Source organism: Puma concolor, chromosome E2 (assembly GCF_028749965.1).
Source record: "Puma concolor isolate L17-30 chromosome E2, mPumCon1.1.hap2, whole genome shotgun sequence".
In the NCBI taxonomy this organism is placed as follows: Eukaryota; Metazoa; Chordata; class Mammalia; order Carnivora; family Felidae; genus Puma; species Puma concolor.
In genome coordinates this window covers 18,412,885-18,431,572 of record NC_141681.1, presented here as the reverse complement: position 1 = coordinate 18,431,572, position 18,688 = coordinate 18,412,885, and the positions used below count along the sequence as shown (strand labels likewise).

The 18,688-nt window shown below is 45.2% G+C and overlaps 1 protein-coding gene and 1 non-coding gene across 2 annotated transcripts in view; one reads left to right on the top strand and one right to left on the bottom strand.

Annotated features, from left to right (window-relative positions):
• CDH1 (cadherin 1) overlaps positions 1-18,688 on the top strand; it is an 83,444-nt gene that overhangs the window by 41,326 nt on the left and 23,430 nt on the right. The window contains exon 3 of the mRNA XM_025920527.2: positions 18,226-18,443. Coding sequence (XP_025776312.1) covers positions 18,226-18,443 — 218 coding nt within the window. The remainder of the gene's footprint in view (positions 1-18,225; positions 18,444-18,688) is intronic.
• Positions 6,784-6,979, bottom strand: LOC147573412 (U2 spliceosomal RNA). The gene has a single exon (XR_015245190.1). It is a non-coding gene; the product is annotated as a U2 spliceosomal RNA (small nuclear RNA).

The window sequence follows — 18,688 nt, the reverse complement described above, 5'->3', positions numbered from 1 at the left end:
CTGAGAATGTACTTCTCAAGCCACAGATGGAATTGGATAGAACAGTACCAGATAGCCTCTCATATCCTGAGTGTCTTGTTTCTGATAATGCAACTGACGTCTGCGTTAGGGGTTTTTGGAAGCCTGAATGCAGGGCTTTCCTATTGAAATTAGTTGGCTAAACACTATCCCTCCTTCAGTTTAACTCTGTCATTAAAGAAAAAACTGTCAGTTTATGTGAAGATAGAAAGCAAACATGAACCAGTTCAAATGGTACAACAATATATAAAAGCAAGTCTCCCTCCCACTTTTCCCATCAGCACTTTGCCTCTAGAGACAACCCAAGTTACCAGTCTCTTGTATCTTTCTGAATGTTGTTTTTTTAAAGATTAATTTATTCACTTAAGCAATCTCTACACCCAACGTGGGGCTCAAACTCAACTCCGAGATCAAGGGTCACCTGCTCTACCGACTGAGCCAGCCAGGTGCCCCTCTTTCTGAAGATATTCTAAGTGTGTTCTTCATCCCATTTTGCTTTTTGATTTTATTTAAAGACAAGTTCCTCCATATTATTACACATAGATTTACTTGATTCTTTTTTTAAAATTTTATTTTAGAGAGGGTGCCTGGGAGTGAGCAGAGAAGGGGTGGGGGGGGAGAGAGAGAGAGAGAGAAAGAATGAATCTTTTTTTTTTTAATGTTTATTTTTGAGAAAGAGAAACAGAGCACAAGTGGGGGAGGGGCGGGGGGGGGAGGAGTCACAGAATCCAAAGCAGTCTCCAGGCTCCTAGCTGTCAGCACAGAGACTGATGTGGGGCTTGAACTCACCACAAACCGTGAGATCATGACCCGAGCCGAAGTCGGGGACACCTAACCGACTGAGCCACCCAGACGCCCCTACGTGATTCTTTTTCACAACCATTTCATTCTTTGTAATTTCTGCACTATTTTCTGTTGAGTGGATGCTTATTGTTTATTTAACCAGTCTTCTGTCGATGCCGTTTCTGTCTTTGCCACTTCCCCACGCCTGCAGTGACTCTCCTTAAATACGTATCCTCCTTTAGCTGTGTGAGTCTGGCTGTGGGATGAGGTTGTAGACGGGGGCTTTGCTGGACAAGAGGTGGTAAGAATGGAAAATCTCTAAATGTGGTCAGAATGCCGTCCAAAAAAGGTGTACTGGTTCCACTTGCCATGATGTCCAAGAAGACCCCTGAGCCCACATCTTTGCTGATACAGTTCAGATGGTGTGTGTCATTGATGAGAAAACTAACCCAGGAATAATGAAAGGACTTGACTACTCATCTTCCTGACAAACCCCTGAGAGAATCTGGTCACCTAACTCGGCATCCAGCATTTTTCTTACTAGACCGGCAGACTAGAGTCCTCCCCAGCAGCACCCCTTCCTTGTCTGGTCATGTGTGGATCATCCCCTTCCTTCATGCCACCCATGTGGACCCCTCCCTATGATCTCCTGCATCCTGGGTTGCTGAGATTCTCAGAGGGGTCCTGGTCCCCTGGGGACAAGTCTTCTGAGCTTTTGCAAAAATATAAATTTTTATCCTGTAGAATGAACAGAAAACACCCTATATGTGTCCCCTACGATTCTTTTTTTCCCTTTTTTCTAACCTAGGAATGAGCAATATGTTCACATGGCTGAAAAAGTGACCGGTACAAACAGCATACACAACGAAAAGTTGAGTCCCACACTGTCCTTTTTTTGGTCCAATAACAGCCCTACCCCCACCCTGTAATCTTGCTTAATGGTTTCTTCCAAATTTGTATATGCAAACATAAGCAAGTATGAATATATATTATCCTGTGTACTGCTTTGTGCCTTTTACCACTTGACAATATGTCTTAAGTTTCGTTCCTTGGTAGTGCATAAAGAGCTTTCTCGTTTGTTTTGTAGCCACAATAGTATTTTTTTGGAAACTAAAGAAATTCCATAGTTTATAACTGACCTCTCTTTTTTTTTTTTTTTTTTTTTTTTCGTTTTTTTAAGTGTTTGCTTATTTTTGAGAGAGAGCGAGTGAGGGAGGGGCAGAGAGAGAGGGAGAATAGAAACCGAAGCAGGTTCCAGGCTATGTCAGCCCAGAGTCGGACGCAGGGCTTGAACTCACGAACTGTGAGATCATGACCTGAACTGAAGTAGGACACTTAACCGACTGAGCCACTCAGGCGCCCCCTGACCTTCTCTTGATAGATGCTTGAATTGTCTCCCATATTTTGCTACTACAAACTGCCTTAATGGATAACGTTGTACATAGTTCATTTCGCATGGTGCAATATTCCAGTTTTGACCCCATGGGAAAATGGTAAGAGTCTGGGTAAAAGGACCGTGGAGTCTTGTCTGAGTTGAAACCAGGAAAATGAGAAGTTGGGGAGCTGCTGCTGGGACAGGGTCCACAGGTACTGTGGTGGCAGCAAACATACAGTTGCATCTTGCAACAGTGGCCATGTGGCCTGTGGCTCTGCCCCAGCATATGGCACAGTCCATGTCTCCAAACCTTGACCTGGTCTTCATGTCATTTTTTTTTTTTTTTATCCTACTTGGAATTCTTGGAGTGAGCACCCTAATCTGAGATCTTTCTCCTTTTTCCCGGTACTTGGAGGGATGTAGGATTGGTTGTAGGGTTCATTTCTCAGGAGCCTGTGCAAGGGCACACACGTGGGGTCTGAGGGTTTACCTTTAGAGCCAGCTGAGTGGATTTAGCAAACGCTCTTGGAAGCAGCTCACTTTCGCATCAATGCTTATTTGTTCTTGATAATGAAAAATGATGCTAGCATCTATTAAAGAAGAGAAAGCCTCCTCTTGTAAGCTCTATTGGACAAGTGAGCACTTGTTTTGGAGTCATCTGCAAATGCATGTGACCCAGAGACTCTGTGGGAAATGCCTCACTTCTGCAGCCTTGGCTTCCAGCTGTTCTTTGGAGCCCTTTTAGGAGTTTTGTTGCAAATGTCAGAGGCAGGAGGCCCCAAGCTTTTCCAGCACAACCCACACTTGGAAAAGGTGCAAGCCTTCTTTGTGTTGCAAAAGAGGTTTCCAGACCTTGTTCCTGAGTTTACTGAATGATTCCAAATTCTGAACTCTGCAGCAGATTTCCGTGTTTCCGCAGCCAACGTCAGCACATTTCTATGTGAGCCAGGGCTTGGGAACTGCTGCCCCCAGATTGGCGCATATTTCTATTTGGGTTGTGTTCTTTATAGACAATTGGGTCTGGCTTTGGTGGTCTATCTTTGTGGCCAGGATGGGTCTGCCTCCATTTCACATTGCTCTTACCTCTCCCTGGAGCTTCTCTCCTTCCTCAAGTCAGAGCCTGTGGTGGCAGGTCCTGGGTGTGAATTCTGCTTCAGAGAACGACTAGCTCTGTGACCTTGAGCAAAGGACTTAGGCTTTTCTGGGCCTCTGGCTCATCAGCATCCAGGGTTTAAAATTTTTTTTTTTTTTTTCAACGTTTATTTATTTTTGGGACAGAGAGAGACAGAGCATGAACGGGGGAGGGGCAGAGAGAGAGAGGGAGACACAGAATCGGAAACAGGCTCCAGGCTCTGAGCCATCAGCCCAGAGCCTGACGCGGGGCTCGAACTCACGGACCGTGAGATCGTGACCTGGCTGAAGTCGGACGCTTAACCGACTGCGCCACCCAGGCGCCCCGAGCATCCAGGGTTTAAAGAGCACCACCTGCTTTATACCAGCTTGGGAGTCCAGGTTTTCACGTGCTCAGCACAAAGCTTGCGCATAATGAGTATCCTTATATTGGATATTTATTCTTCTAATTGCTGCTAATTAGGAATTATTTATCGCCTCTCTTCTCCCTCCCCACTTTAACACCCTAACCTTGGCATTATGGGGTGCATGGATTGTATCTTTTCTGAACCATGGGACTTTGACTCAGAGGAGACCCAAGTAACTTATTTTTGTTACAGGTTCATCCAGATGTGAGTTACATACCACACAATTTACTCACAGCAAGAATACAGAGAGATAATTTTTATAAATGTACGCAGCTGTGTGGCATCCCCACAATCCACTTTTAGAATGCTTTCGTTCCTCAAATCCCCTCCTGCCTACTGGCAATCAAGCCTCATGCCTACCCCACCCCCAGCTCCAGCCTGCCGCTGCTGCTTTCTGTCTCTAGTTTTCTAGAATTTTTGCATAAATAAGAAGGTACTCTTTACTGCACTGATAAAAAAATAAAATAAAATAAAATAAAATAACCAAGCCTGGGCCATGCCCCAGACTAACTGAATCTGATCTTCCAGAGCTGGCAATCTTTTCCAGTGTTTGTCCTTTTCTTCCACTGAGCATAATGTTCATCAGTGCTATTGCCCTTAGCGGCGGTGTGTTGTTTCCTTTTGTTGCAGAGTAGTTTAGTTATATTATATCTATCCTAATAACTGCATAGGTTAATGTTTTTGTTTTGTTTTGTTTTTTGTGAGAAAGAGAGCACACTCATGAAAGTTGGGGGCGCGCAGAGCAAGAGAGAGAATCTTAAGCCAGACTTAATCTCACTGTGAGATCAGGACCTGAGCCCAAATCAAGAGTCAAGAGTTGGATGCCCAACCAAGTCACCCAGGCATCCCTAAGTTTGTTTTTTAATGCGTAAATGGAGAGAAAGAAGAAACTTAGGAAAGAAGGTTCTTAAGAGTATTATAGTGTCCATACCCTAATCTTATTTTTATTTTTTAAGTTTTTTTTTTTTTAACCTGTTTGTTTATTTTTGAGACAGAGAGACAGAGCATGAGTGGCGGAGGGGCAGAGAGAGAGGGAGACACAGAATCTGAAGCAGGCTCCAGGCTCTGAGCTGTCAGCCCAGAGCCCCATGTGGGGCTCAAACTCATGGACTATGAGATCATGACCTGAATTGAAGTCGGACACTTAACCGACTGAGCCACCCAGGCACCCCCCCCCTTTTTTTAAAAATAATCTCTACATCCAAGGTGGGGCTCCAACTCATGACCCTGAGACCGAGAGTCACATGCTCTTACGACTAAGCCAGCCAGGTGCCCCCATGCCCTAATTTTAGAAAAACAGGCTATCAGGGGCATCTTGGGTGGCTCAGTCAGTTAAGCGTGGGACTCTTGATTCGGCTCAGGTCATGATCTCACGGTTCATGAATTCGAGCCCTGCATCAGGCTCCGTGCTGACAGTGCAGAGCCTGCTTGAGATTCTCTCTTTCTTGCCCTCTCTCTGCCCCTCCTCCCTGCTCGTGCTCTCTCAAAAATAAATAAGCTTTAAGAAAAAAAAGAAAAATAGGCTATCAAGGGATTGCAGGACAGGGGAAATGAGTGAATTAGGAGAGGGCTATAGAAATCTGAGGGAACAAATTACAGGCATAGACAGTGGCTTTTCTGTATGAATGGGAACTTGAGGACATTGTGCTTTTGGCTTGTTCTTTTATTTTTTATTTTTGGTTAATTAAATGCTTATATTGAGATATGCTTCTCACATCAGATATTTCACCCATTTAAAGTGTAGGATTCATGGGTGCTTGGGTGGCTCAGTCAGATGAGTGTCAGACTCTTGATTTTGGGTCAGGTCATGCTCAGGTCATGGTCTCACAGTTTGTGGATTGAGCCCCATGTTGGGCTGTAGCAGAGTCTGCTTGGGATTCTCTCTTCCTCCTTCTGCCCCTTCCCTGCTTGGTCTTTCTCTCTCTCTCCCTCTCTCTCTCAAAAGTAAATAAATAAACTTAAAAGTGTAGGATTCAAAGAAAAAATAAAGTGTCGGAGTCAGTGGCTTTTCAATACATTTACAGTTGTGTAAACACAGACAATTTTAAAACATTTTCATCATCCCAAAATGAAATCCCTCACTCCATTGCTGTCACTCCTCAGCTCTCCCCACCCCAAACCCCACCAGTCTTAGGCAGCCACTAATTGGTTTTTTGTCTGTAGGTTTACCTATTCTGGACTTTTCATATAAGTTGAACCATAAAAAGCAATCTTTTATGATTGGCTTCTTTCACTTAGGGGAATGTTTTCAGGATTCATCCATGGTCTGGGGTGCCTGGGTGGCTCAGTTGGTTGAGCGTCCAACTTCACCTCAGGTCATGATCTCATGGTCTGTGAGTTCGAGCCCCGCGTCGGGCTCTGTGCTGACAGCTCAGGGCCTGGAACCTGCTTTGGACTCTGTGTCTCCCTCTCTCATCCCTCTCCACCTCATGCTTTGTCTCTTTCTCTTTAAATAAATAAATAAATAAACAAACAAACAAACAAACATTTAAAAAAAATTTTTAAAAAGATTCATGCATGGTCTAGCATGTGTCAGCAATTAATTTCCTCTTATTGGTGAATAATAATCTCTTACATGGATAGACTGCATTTTGTTCATTTATCAGTTGAGGGACACTTAAGTTTCCACTTTTTGGCTGCTATGCATCTGTGTTTTCTTACATTTTTCCTTTGATGGATACACGGTGCTGCTTTATGAAATTAAAAACAAAAAACTAGGGTTTGGTAGGGAGTTGGTGTGGGTAACAAAGCACCCTCATAAAAAGTGACTCAGAAAATGTGAGGTGTGTGTTTTTCCCATCGTGTCAGCATTCATTGGCCCAGGTAAATTGGAAGGGAAATCACTGGGTATGCTCATCTTACTGCCAGACAGTGGTGGAGAAAAGAGGGGGTCCCAAAAGAAGTCAGGCTGTGGAGAAGATAGCGTATGTAAGGGTTAAGACTATGGATTTCGGGGTTCAGTTAGACCTATATTAGAATTCCAGCCCTGCCGTTCATTGGTGTGTGATCCTGGGAGAGTCACTTAACATCAGTCACTTAACTGATAAAATTGAGAGTGATCCTTCCCTTAGTGGTTGTGATAATATAAAGTACTTACTCTACCTCTGGCCTGGCACAAAGGGAGCCCTTGAAGAGCCATTCTCCACCCCACTGGGTGCTCTAAGCACCTGGGGCAGATTTAAAATATGCTCAGGCCTGGGTATTTTTATTAAACTGATAAGAACAGATACTACACTTGATCTTAGCCAAAAGGCCGAGAAGCGATGGGCCTGGGTATTTTTAAAAAGCATCCCAGGGGCGCCTGGGTGGCGCAGTCGGTTAAGCGTCCGACTTCAGCCAGGTCACGATCTCGCGGTCCGTGAGTTCGAGCCCCGCGTCAGGCTCTGGGCTGATGGCTCAGAGCCTGGAGCCTGTTTCCGATTCTGTGTCTCCCTCTCTCTCTGCCCCTCCCCCGTTCATGCTCTGTCTCTCTCTGTCCCAAAAATAAATAAACGTTAAAAAAAAATTAAAAAAAAAAAAAAAAAAAGCATCCCAGAGAATCCATGTGCAGAACATGTTAGACCCTGGTTGGAGATGATGTTAGAGATATTTTGGTCAAGGTGCTTTGTTGCACACTTGAGCCCTTCCTGTTGCATTAGCGGCCAGGATCTAGTCCCCTACCCGAGGCCTGTGAGCTGCCTTTACCTGTGAGGCGTCTGCAGGAGCTGGAGGGAGGAGGGGTTCAGCTGCCTTGGAATTTGGAACAGAGTGCCCTTCCTGGCCGCAGGCAAACCAATAGAAAGGAAAAGTGGGCAGAAACTGTGGTGTGAGGGGGAGCCTTTTCTTTCTAATCAATAAGCAAACAGTTCCTGGAGTTGCCCAACCTGGCCACAGGAATGTTTCCTGGATTGCAGCCTGTGGGAATGATCAATTATCGCCTCTGTATTTAGTCAGGCGGTCGGTGTTTGTGTACTTAACATGCAGCCAGAAGCGGGGACAGTAAAGCTCCCAATTTAATGTGGAAGCCAGAGGGTCTGCCTCCCCATTCTCTTTGTTCTTTTTGAGGAAACCAAACAAGTTTCCCTCCCTCTGTCAGGGAAGAAGTCCCTGCTCCACCTCTGCAACAAGCAAGGTGCCAGCTCCTGTTAGAGTGAAGTTCAGTGTTTGCCCACTTCCCTTTTTTAAATGAATTGAGATGGGATTCCTTTTTGCCTGGTAGTGTCCACCCTGGAAAATGGAATCCAAGTCCTCGGGCTTCTCAAGCTGAGCCACTGCAGCCCCACTAAGGCAGGAATATTGAGGTTAAACTGTGTGAGGTTTTATCAGTGGGTGCTGGCTCGTTTCTGAACTGTCCAGTGGAGGCCTGGAAAGGCAAAGGATTTAAAGCAGTTGTTTTCTGGCCTTGATATCAAAAGGATGGGGAGGCGCTCTGGCCCTTCTGGACTGGAGGAAGCAGGAGCCATTGCTGCCCATGTGGGATCCACATGCTAATGTCACTTTCTTTGCACTGGAAAGTCAGCCCCAGGAGGCCAGGGATTGTTTCCCTGTGTTCATGGCTGCATCTTCAGTACTAGAACAGTAGGTGTTTGGTGGTGTGCAGGGCTTGAGTAGCCCTGGAACTGTCCCCCACACTGCCAGATGGCTCGCTACCTTGCTTTGGTATGCAGCCGGAAGCTGGGAGAAGCTTCTCAAATGCCCCTTCTGGAGGCCTTCCCAGATGCCCTTTATTAAATTGTCCCCTCCACCCTGGCCATTGCATAAAGCCTTGGAACCCCCTTACCTGCTTATTTTTCTCTCTCAACATTTTTCATTCATGACATTTGTTAACTGAATTGTTAGTGACCTGTTCTCCACCAGAATGTAAGCCCCATGAGGGCAGGAGCCTTACTTTGTCTACTTGCTGTATTTCCCAGTCTTTAGAGTGTATTTCCCAGTCTTTAGATTTCCCAGGCAAAGAGGAAGGGCTCAGTAAATACTTGTTGAACCAAGAATCCTTAAAACAATCCCTCCAAGGAGATAGATGGACATCTCCATTTAGAGAACAGGAAAACCGGTGCTCAAGGGTGGGGGGGGGGGGGGGTCAAAGTAACTTGCCTACAGTGGCACATATGAAGCAAAGTGGGGATTTGAACCTGACTCAGTTTGACCCCCTTCACACAATGTACAACTATAAAACTGTGTGTAATTGGTTTTTACCACTTCCACAGTTGGAGTTGGTTTTAAAAAAAGAAAAAAGTGCCATTGATGATACTTTTTTATTCTGCTGATTCTGATCAGCATCCTTGGTGTTTGCTCTCCAGAGAACGAACAGGGCATTAGCCTATGAAGAAACACAACTGGGAAGCAAAAATCCACCACCAGAGTGACCCAGTCAGCATGAGTAACCTTAAAGCAGGGGAATCAAGGGTGCTGGGTCACCCCTTTATCCTTGCTGGCTCCCCTTTGGAGAGGAGGGGCCTGGGCTAATTGTTCCTTGATCTGTAACCTCACTGTTTTTTGTCCGTGCAATGATACCCTGCTCTCCACCTCAGTCTGTTTTATGGTTTTTATATTTTTAAGATTTAACTTTTAATCTCTATACCCAATGTGGAGTTTGAACTTACAACTTTGAGATTAACAGTCATACACTCGACTGACTGAACCAGGCAGGCACCCCATTCCTCAATATGTTTTGATGGAAACAGATGTGAAGGAGCCTGCTCCTTAATTCCTACCCAGGCCAGGATCATTGTTGACGTCTGTTTTTAGGGTGTTAGTTAAATGAAGACACAGTCGGCGCTTGGGCAGCTGAGTCAGTTAAGCGTCTGACTTTTGCTCAGGTCATGATCTCTCAGTTTTGTGAGTTTGAGCCCCACATTGGGCTCCACACTGGCCATGTGGAGCAGCTTGGAATCCTCTCTGTCTCTTCCTTTATCTCTCTCTCTCAAAATAAATAAATAACTTTCAAAATTTTATAAAAAATAAGAGGGGCACTTGGGTGGCTCAGTCGGTTAAGCATCTGACTTCTGCTCAGGTCATGATCTTACAGTTCATGGGTTCAAGCCCCGCATCAGGCTTTGCACTAACAGCAAGGAGTCTGCTTGGGATTCTCTCTGCCTCTCTCTCTGCCCCTTCCCTGTTCATGCTCTCTCTCTCTCAAAAATAGATAAATAAACATTAAAAAAAAAAACCCTTCATTAAAAAATTTTTTTCAATGTTTGTTTATTTTTGAGAGACAGAGACAGAATGCAAGCAGGGGAGGGGAGGAGAGAGAGGGAGACACAGAATCCAAAGCAGGCTTCAGGTTCTGAGCTGTCAGCACAGAGCCCAACATGGGGCTTGAACCCATGGACTGGGGGATCATGACCTGAGCCGAAGTCAGCAGCTTAACCGACTGAGCCACTCAGGTGCCCCTGCCCCCCTAAACCTGCACTTTAAAAATAAATAAATAAAGACAGAGTCCACTTATTTATTACTTAGTTTTACAGTTTGTATGTATGTTTGTATTTTGTTTCAAGTTTTTATTTACATTGTAGTTAACATATAGTGTAATACTGGTTTTAGGAGAATTCAGTGATTAATCACTTGAATGTAACACCCAGTGCTCACCACAAGTGCCCTTCTTAATCCCCACCCCCCATCCACCTCCCTCCATCAACCCTCACTTCTCTATCATTGACAGTCTCTTGTGGTTTGCCTCCTCTCTCTTTTCTTTCTCCCTTCCCCTATGTTCATCTGTTTCATTTCTTAAATTCCACATGAGTTAAATCATGTGGTATTTCTTTGTCTGACTTACTTCACTTCGCATAATACACTCTAACTCCATACACATTGTTGCAAATGGCAAGATTTCTTTTGATGGCTGAGTAATATTCCACTGTATGTGTACGCATGTGTGTATATGTGTGTGTGCGCGCGTGTCTGTGTGTGTGTATGTATATGTACACACACCACATCTGAGACTACTTATAATTTGTTCCAGGCAAGGTCGTGTCGAGAGGCCGGTAGCAAGAACGTGGTAGATTTCATGAAAGTATACTTCCCACCCCTGAGATTCCATGGGAGCTGCCCATTAGCACGGGAGGTTGGGCGGGTGCAGGCACCCCAGCCGACAGCTCTCATGGAGCATTGCCACTCAGGTTTTATGGGCACAGGCTGTAAGTCATGCTGGTCCACCGGGAGTCCACGCTGTTTATCTTCCCCAGAAAAATGTTTGAGGTGTAAGCTAACCGATGAGAGGAACTTCGACTTACTTTAGCTCTGTAATGGTGTGACCCACAGCAGCACATTCTTGGATCTGAAATTTAAAACTTCCTCTTTCACTTGGCTGTCTGACTGTCCCTATGTTTTTCTGTGGCGCTGGGACTGAATTTCCAAGGCACAGCATTCCTTCAAGGAGAGAGAGGGAGTATATGTGTATAAGGGGAAGATGGAGACAGGGGACACTTTCCTGTTATTACTGTTACTCTACCTGTCCTGTTCTCCTGTGGGAACTTGCTGTTCTCCATTCAGCTAGGAACTAGTTGACGCATAGCTTACTGGTACTAAGGTGGTTAAGTCCTGAAGCTGCCTCAGACCACAGGTTCTGCCACTTCTTCTGCTATGTGGCTTAGCCAGGTGTCTCCACTGAGACTTCAGTTTCCTCATTTATTAGCCAGGCTGCTAAATTCCTAACACCCACGGCCAGTGTGTCAAGTAAGGCTATCGGGTTGCTCGTTCTTTTATAGCAAATGGACACATACAGAGATGTCTAGGGGCTAAGAAGATCATCTTCTTGGTACAACTTGAATCTCAAATAGAGGCCTGATAGTCCTTTCCTTCCCGTTATTTATTTATTTTTTTATTTATTTAATGTTTCTTTTATTTTTGAGGGAGAGACAGCCAGACACAGAATCCAAAGTGGGCTCCAGGCTCTGAGCTGTCAGCACAAGCCTGACGTGGAGCTTGAACCCACAAACCATGAGGTCATGACCTGAACCGAAGTCAGACCCTCAACCGTCAGAGGCACGCAGGTGCCCCTTCTTCCCATGTTTTAAACGTGCATTTTTTTTTTTCTTGCTGAGCGTGGGTGCTTAGTAAACCCATAATGTTGAGTAATTTTATGGACACCCATCAAAGGAAAGTGTTCCAGTATCACCCAGTGCATCAAAGAAAATGGAACCTAGAAAGAAATTTTATAGGCAGTGGTGTCCGTGGAGAATTACGGCTTTGTGATTGGAGTTAGAAACACCATGCCTAACCAGCAAAAAGAGGCTCCTACCTAGCAAAGTGGTAATATGTCTCTCTCCCTAGGATTTCTTTCATCCATCAGGTTAAACTTTTTGTCTTGTATCTTCAGTATTTAAGGTAGAAACCACAGTCCTTGGTTTGGAGATATGCAATGGCAACATGACCCCGCCCCGGCAGCTCCAGGGGCCTCAGGAGGCTCTTGATCTTGTGTGTGTGACTTTGTCTTCCTAAGGCTGAGTGCTCAAGTTCAAATGGTCCTTGAAATACATCTAAATGCAGGGTTCTATGATGTTGGCTGTGGGAAATGCGTTCCAATGAGAGAGAAACAATCCATAATGCATGCCTTTGTGTATAGTGTGGGGAAAACACTGCTTTCAAGTAGTTGCCGCTGAGAGATTGGGTTATCCCACTAGTTAGCAAATAACTCAACTATGGTTAGCTGGCTTGATTGTAGGTCCCTGTCCTTACATCTCAACATCTCCCAGAAATACATGAAGGCTTTTGAGACTGTCTGGTTCCACCCACTCACATTCCAGCTGTGGGGCTGGGTGGGGGTGGAAGAAGAAACGGAATCCTTAAAGCAGGACTGTTTGAGCCACAGTGGCAATTCCAAGCAAAGAATGTTGCTCAGTGCTCAAAGCCCTGCCCTGGACCAGAAGCTTTTCATGAACTTGGGTTTAATTTTTATTTGAACCTCAGTCACTTCTTCCAGGGTCCTCTGATTAAAACTACTACCTGCTGCCACGTGAGTTAGAAAATAGGGCCCTTTTAGGATAAATAGCCCACAAAAGTCACAATGTGTTAAAAATGCTTTTTAGGGGCGCCTGGGTGGCGCAGTCGGTTGAGCGTCCAACTTCAGCCAGGTCACAATCTCGCGGTCCGTGAGTTCGAGCCCCGCGTCAGGCTCTGGGCTGATGGCTCAGAGCCTGGAGCCTGTTTCTGATTCTGTGTCTCCCTCTCTCTCTGCCCCTCCCCCATTCATTCTCTGTCTCTCTCTGTCCCCCCAAAAAATAAATAAATGTTGAAAAAAAAATGCTTTTTAAAAGTCACTTTTCTTTTCGTCATTTTAAAAGGAATTCATTGTAATTCTGATGCACCATATAATATGTACAAAGATATAGAAGGAAAATATGTTTAAAAAACCAGAATCGGGGCTCCTGGGTGGCTCGGTTGGTTGAGCATCCGACTTTGGCTCAGGTCGTGATCTCACAGTCTGTGAGTTCGAGCCCCGCGTCCGGCTCCGTGCTGACAGCTCAGAGCCTGGAGCCTGTGCCTGTTTCAGATTCTGTGTCTCCCTCTCTCTCTGCCCTTCCCCTGCTCATGCTCTGTCTCTCTTCCTGTCAAAAATGAATAAACATTAAAAAAAAAAAATCAGAATCGCCCCCTGCCCCCACTTCAACCACACTTTGAATCTGCCCCTCCCACCCAACAATTACCATTAGGCTCCTGGTGGGTAGAGTTGCTTACTGTTGGGGGATGTTTAAAGACTTTTTCTTCTTAATATGTATTCCTTTTTATTATTGCTAGATAAGCATGTCCCCATTTTGCAAATGGAAACAGTGGTGAAGAATGCTCACTTTGGAGCCAGACAGCTCAGCCCCTCCAGTCACAAGCATATAATTGAGGACAAAGAAAGCGGAGGTAGTGGTCCCTACCCCAAAGGGTGGCAGAAGGTGAGGAGGAGTTACAACACAAAGAGCACAGTGCAAGGGTCTGGCTTGTAGAGAACACCATGAGGCCAGGCGGTTAGGAGCAAGAACTCTCAGACGGCCTGGGTTCCAGTCCCAGCTCTGGGCCTCACGGCCTGCCTGAGTTTGTTCCCCACATGTGAAAAGGAGTTCCGGAATGGAGTGAGTTAATATTTGTAAAGTGGTTAGAATGGAGCCTGACACTTAGTGTTCTACAAGTGTGTAAAAATATTAAGAGAATAGTAGATAAAAGGTAGTTGAAGCTATTAGTCGAGGCTGTGGTTTTTGGTGGTGGTGGGGATGATGTTATTGCAGTGAAAAGATGTCCACATCTAGAGATGGCCACCTGGGTTCTTGGCTCTTGTCACTGGGATTTTGGTTTCTAGACCAAATGACCAGTTTTAGGAAAGGAGGTCATCCTGACTTAAAGAACACTTACTTAATCCCTTGCTGGCTTTATGTTTATTTTTGTTTAATTTTTTATCGTGGAAACGTTCAAATATACCCTGTCCTCATGGACTGATTCTCTTTTTCTTGTTTGAGTCCCCCATGCTGCCATTAGTGGTCACTGTGGCTCTGAGACATGGCCTGGTCCTTGTCAAGGTTGAAGCAAGGAGCCTTCTGAAGCTGGAGATTCCCTCATCTTTCTTGTAATTTCTGGTTTTTCAGCCCAGAGGATCAGATTGCACAGAAAGATAATGGGCCTTAATGAGCACCTGGAAATTCAGGTTGGGGCAGTGCACACTTCTTTGTCACTTCTCAAGGGGTGGGGCTTAGCCACCATTAAGACAAGATGACCCAAGCTGGTTAAGCTCCTTGGCTCAAAGTTATTTGCAGAACCATTTAAAAATGTTCAGGCTGCCGCCCTTGGCAAGTCCAGTCCTGCTTGTCCCAACTTTCACTGCCCAGATTTGGGCCAGCTGGGGAAAGGAATTAAATCCGTGCATAAACCAGAGCAGCTCTTGTCCTTGTTTCTGTGACAGCCCCCCCCCCCCATCACCCCATTACTTCTGCTGGGATGGGTTCGGGGGAGGTTATTTGAAAAACATCTAGTTTGAGATGGAGATCCTATTTTAGACTTAAAAGGCAGTGTCTGCCCATCCTTCAAGGACTTTGCCTTTGTTCTTCTCATTTTTGGTTCCCCTGTTCATGTAGCACATACTTGGCTTCTAGCAAATACTTCTAGCTTGTCTACCCAAATGCACAGAAAAAATAATCATTATCTACTGCTCGCACTGCTCTTTCACTTGCAAAATGTGATCACATTTGCTGTCTTGGTTACTATTCACAAAAACCCTGAAGAGGTAGGCTCCATCAATGGTGGTATCCTTCATGTCCCAGTAGAGAAAACGGAGGCCCAGGGGGGTTAAGCATATTGTTTAAGGCCACTCAGCAAGAACATGGTGGAATCTGTGTTTATTATCTGGTCACAGATAGTAGATATAGAGCCAGCCTATAAGGCAAGGGTAAAGGTGGGACCATGGCTGTGATTTCTTTTTTTTTTTTTTTGTATAAACCTGGAGGACGGGGGGTGGGTGGGTGATTATTTGAAGGACCCTGTTCCCTTCCTGTGAACTATGTTTTTGTTTGGCTGGATAGCGACTTCCAGTTACTTGTACAAGGTGGCCCCAGATTTCTGTCATCCCTGGATTCTAGCTAGGGGGCAAAATAAACCAGGGCCTTAACAGTCTCTTCAGGGCAAGGGAACGCGGTCATAAGACTAAGTAACTCAGGGTAAGGGCCAGTCCCAGCTCTGCTTTCACTAAGGATAGGATGTCAAGCAATTTTCTTAAGCTCTCCAAGCCTGGATTTCTTCATCTTCTGAATATCTTCATCTTCAAAATGGAAATGATCATGGTGTTCACCCACCCACACCAGTCAGGTCTTATTTTCTCTGGAAAGGGTGTGGCTGTTGGCTTCAGAAACATTTGCAAGGGTGGCCCCTGGTGGAAGAAAGTGAAAACTGCAGCCCAGGAATTAGGGGTGGCTTTAGGACTTTGTGGCAGAGACGTGATCCTCATGAATGTAGAGGTGTCTAGCCTTGTAAAATAGGCTCAAGAGCAGGAGTTTTTATAAAAGATCTATTTGGACAAAGTAAAAATTACACTAGAGAAATGAAGGGGGAGTATTTGAAAGGGATGAAAACAGGCCACCTTGAGAAGTTCCCAGAATGAGCTGCTTTATCAGCTGTTCCCTGTGTCTAGCTGGCTCTTGAGACAGGTTTCTGCAAGACTGTCTCCTTCAGGTCTCTGCTCAGCCACCTCCACCTCAAGAGGCTTGCTCTCATCATCCAGTAATAGTTACGCCTTTCTGAATCCCCCTCTCCTCTGATCACTCTTGTATTACTCTAATTCCTTTCTGTCTAGCATTTATCACTTCCTGGGATGATTGATTTCTGTATTTGTCCATGTTTTCCCCAACAGTTTAAGCTCAGTGAGGAACAGTGCCTTGTCTGTCTTGTCTACAAGTTTGTCCTTAGAGCTCAGCACAGCTTCTGGCATAGAGCTTGGTGGAAACCTGTAGAATGAGCCCTTTAGGACATTTTTCACCACCAGCGTCACCATCTTTGGGTATTGGTGGTCTTTAAGTTTTAATACCTTAATAGCTATGAAGTTTTAAGTAGAGTTTGGAAGTCATTGGTCATAACATTCCCCCACCCAAGTAGTCCTTCCCTGTCTTTTGCATTTGTCTTGCTGCCCTGTATGATCAGGTTGAAGACTTTCCTGTGCAACTTTCATTATCTCCCCTGACAATGATCAGTTTCTCTTCTGCATCAGATTGAAAGCAGGTATTACCTCTCTATGCCTGAGATAATAAAAATAGAATTAGCACTCAACAAGTATTTACAGTTATCAATGTCTTCTGTGGGATACTCATGAGGGTTGAATAAATGATTAACCAAAGTCACATTTGTTTTCAAAAACTTAATTGGACAGACATTAATATAGTGCTTATTATGTACCAAGCACATAGAGATGTAACTTAAGTCAACCCTAGGGGCACCTGGGTGGCTCAGTCAGTTGGGAGTCCAACTTCGGCTCAGGTCGTGATCTTGCGGTCTGTGAGTTCGAGCCCCGCGTCGGGCTCTGTGCTTGGAGCCTGGAGCCTGCTTTGGATTCTGTGTCTCCCTCTCTCTCTGACCCTCCCCCGTTCATGCTCTGTCTCTCTCTGTCTCATAAATAAATAAATAAAGAGCCTGCTTTGGATTCTGTGTCTCCCTCTCTCTCTGACCCTCCCCCGTTCATGCTCTGTCTCTCTCTGTCTCATAAATAAATAAATAAATAAATAAATAAATAAATAAACAAACAAACAAACAAACAAACAAACGTTAAAAAAACAAACTTAAATCAACCCTAGTAGGTAGTTGCTTTTATTGCCTTCATTCTACAGATGGGTAGACTGAGGCACAGGGAGATTAATTTGCCCAAGGTCACAGAGCTAATAATAAGCAGAGCTGGGACTTGAACCAGGTAGCCTGTTCCACAGTCCATATTCTTTAGAGAGAGTGAGTGTGAACGAGGGAGAGGGATAGAGATCGAGGGAGGGAGAGTCTCAAGCAGGCTCCACGCACAGCTCAGAGCCTGACCCAGAGCTTGATGCCATGACCCTGGGATCACGACTTGAGTCAAAATTAAGAGTGGGATGCTTAACCAGCTGAGCCACCCAGGGGGCCACCCCCCAGAGTCTGTACTCGTTATCATCATGCCATGTCCCTCTCTCATTGTCTGCCACTGGTTTTGAAATGTCAACATTTATGTATTTATTTAAAATGTTTATTTTATTTATTTTGAGAGGGGAGGGAGGGAGAGAGAGAGAGAGAGAGAGAATGAATGAATGAATGAATCCCAAGCAGCCTTCATGCTGTCAGTGCAGAGCCCAACTCAAGGCCCAATCCCACGAACTGTGAGAGCATGACCTGAGCTGAAGTTAAGAGTCAGATGCTTAACCAGATGCTTAACCAAATGAGCCACCCAGGCTCAGTTACCCCACCTGCTACTTAAATGTAGATTCTGCAATGTCTCACTGTACCTTAGTCTCTAACTTTTGGATTCAGCAAGCATTCTGTCTCAGTAATCTTAGTGGTCTGTTTTTATATTGTCAACAGCCAGCTGAAGGAGAGGTCCCTTTTGTTATTGAAAAGAAGTTACTTTCTAGACAGGTCACTGTTTGTAGTTTACAAGTAGATAAGAAAGAAAATCAGGGGCGCCTGGATGGCTCAGTCGGTTGGGCGGCCGACTTCGGCTCAGGTCATGATCTCGCAGTCCGTGAGTTCGAGCCCCGCGTCGGGCTCTGTGCGGACAGCTCGGAGCCTGTGCCTGTTTCAGATTCTGTGTCTCCCTCTCTCTGACCCTCCCCCATTCATGCTCTCTCTCTGTCTCAAAAATAAATAAACGTTAAAAAAAAATTTGGAAAAAAAGAAAGAAAATCAGACCACAATGAACAGTCTTCCTGTAATTGTGAAGAACATGATGATAATATTGACTACTTTGGTATCTTTGCTGTTCTGTCTCCAGACGATGGCTTGTTTTGTGTGAGTCAGGCTTTTGGTGGGTGAACCACGTTTGCTTTTTAGAGAAGGAACACTCATGTCTTTAATCTGCCCCATTTCCTAATCGCTGTGACGTGTGCCCTGCAGTGAGTTTTGAAGGATGCACCGGTCAACCAAGGACAGCCTATTTTTCTGATGACACGCGAATCAAAGTGGGCAGCGATGGTGTGGTTAGCGTCAGACGGCCTCTGCAGCTTCATAAACCAGAGATGAGTTTTCTCGTCCACGCCTGGGACTCCAGCCGCAGGAAGCTGTCCACCAAAGTTACGCTGAAGGCAGCAGTGCGCCATCACCACCACCATCATGTACGTTGGAGCATTTCTTGGAAGTTCACCATTGTTTTAGTCCTCTGGCTAATGCAGGTTCCCTAGCCTTGGCACCATTCACATTTGGGGCTGGATGGTTTTCTGTTGTGATGTTTAGCAGCATCCCTGGCTGTAGCCCACCAGATAGATACCAGCAGCATGCCCCTAGCTGTCATAACCAAAAATGTCTCCAGACAGCCAATGCCCCCCGGGTTGGAGAATCACCTCTAGTTGAGAACCATTGG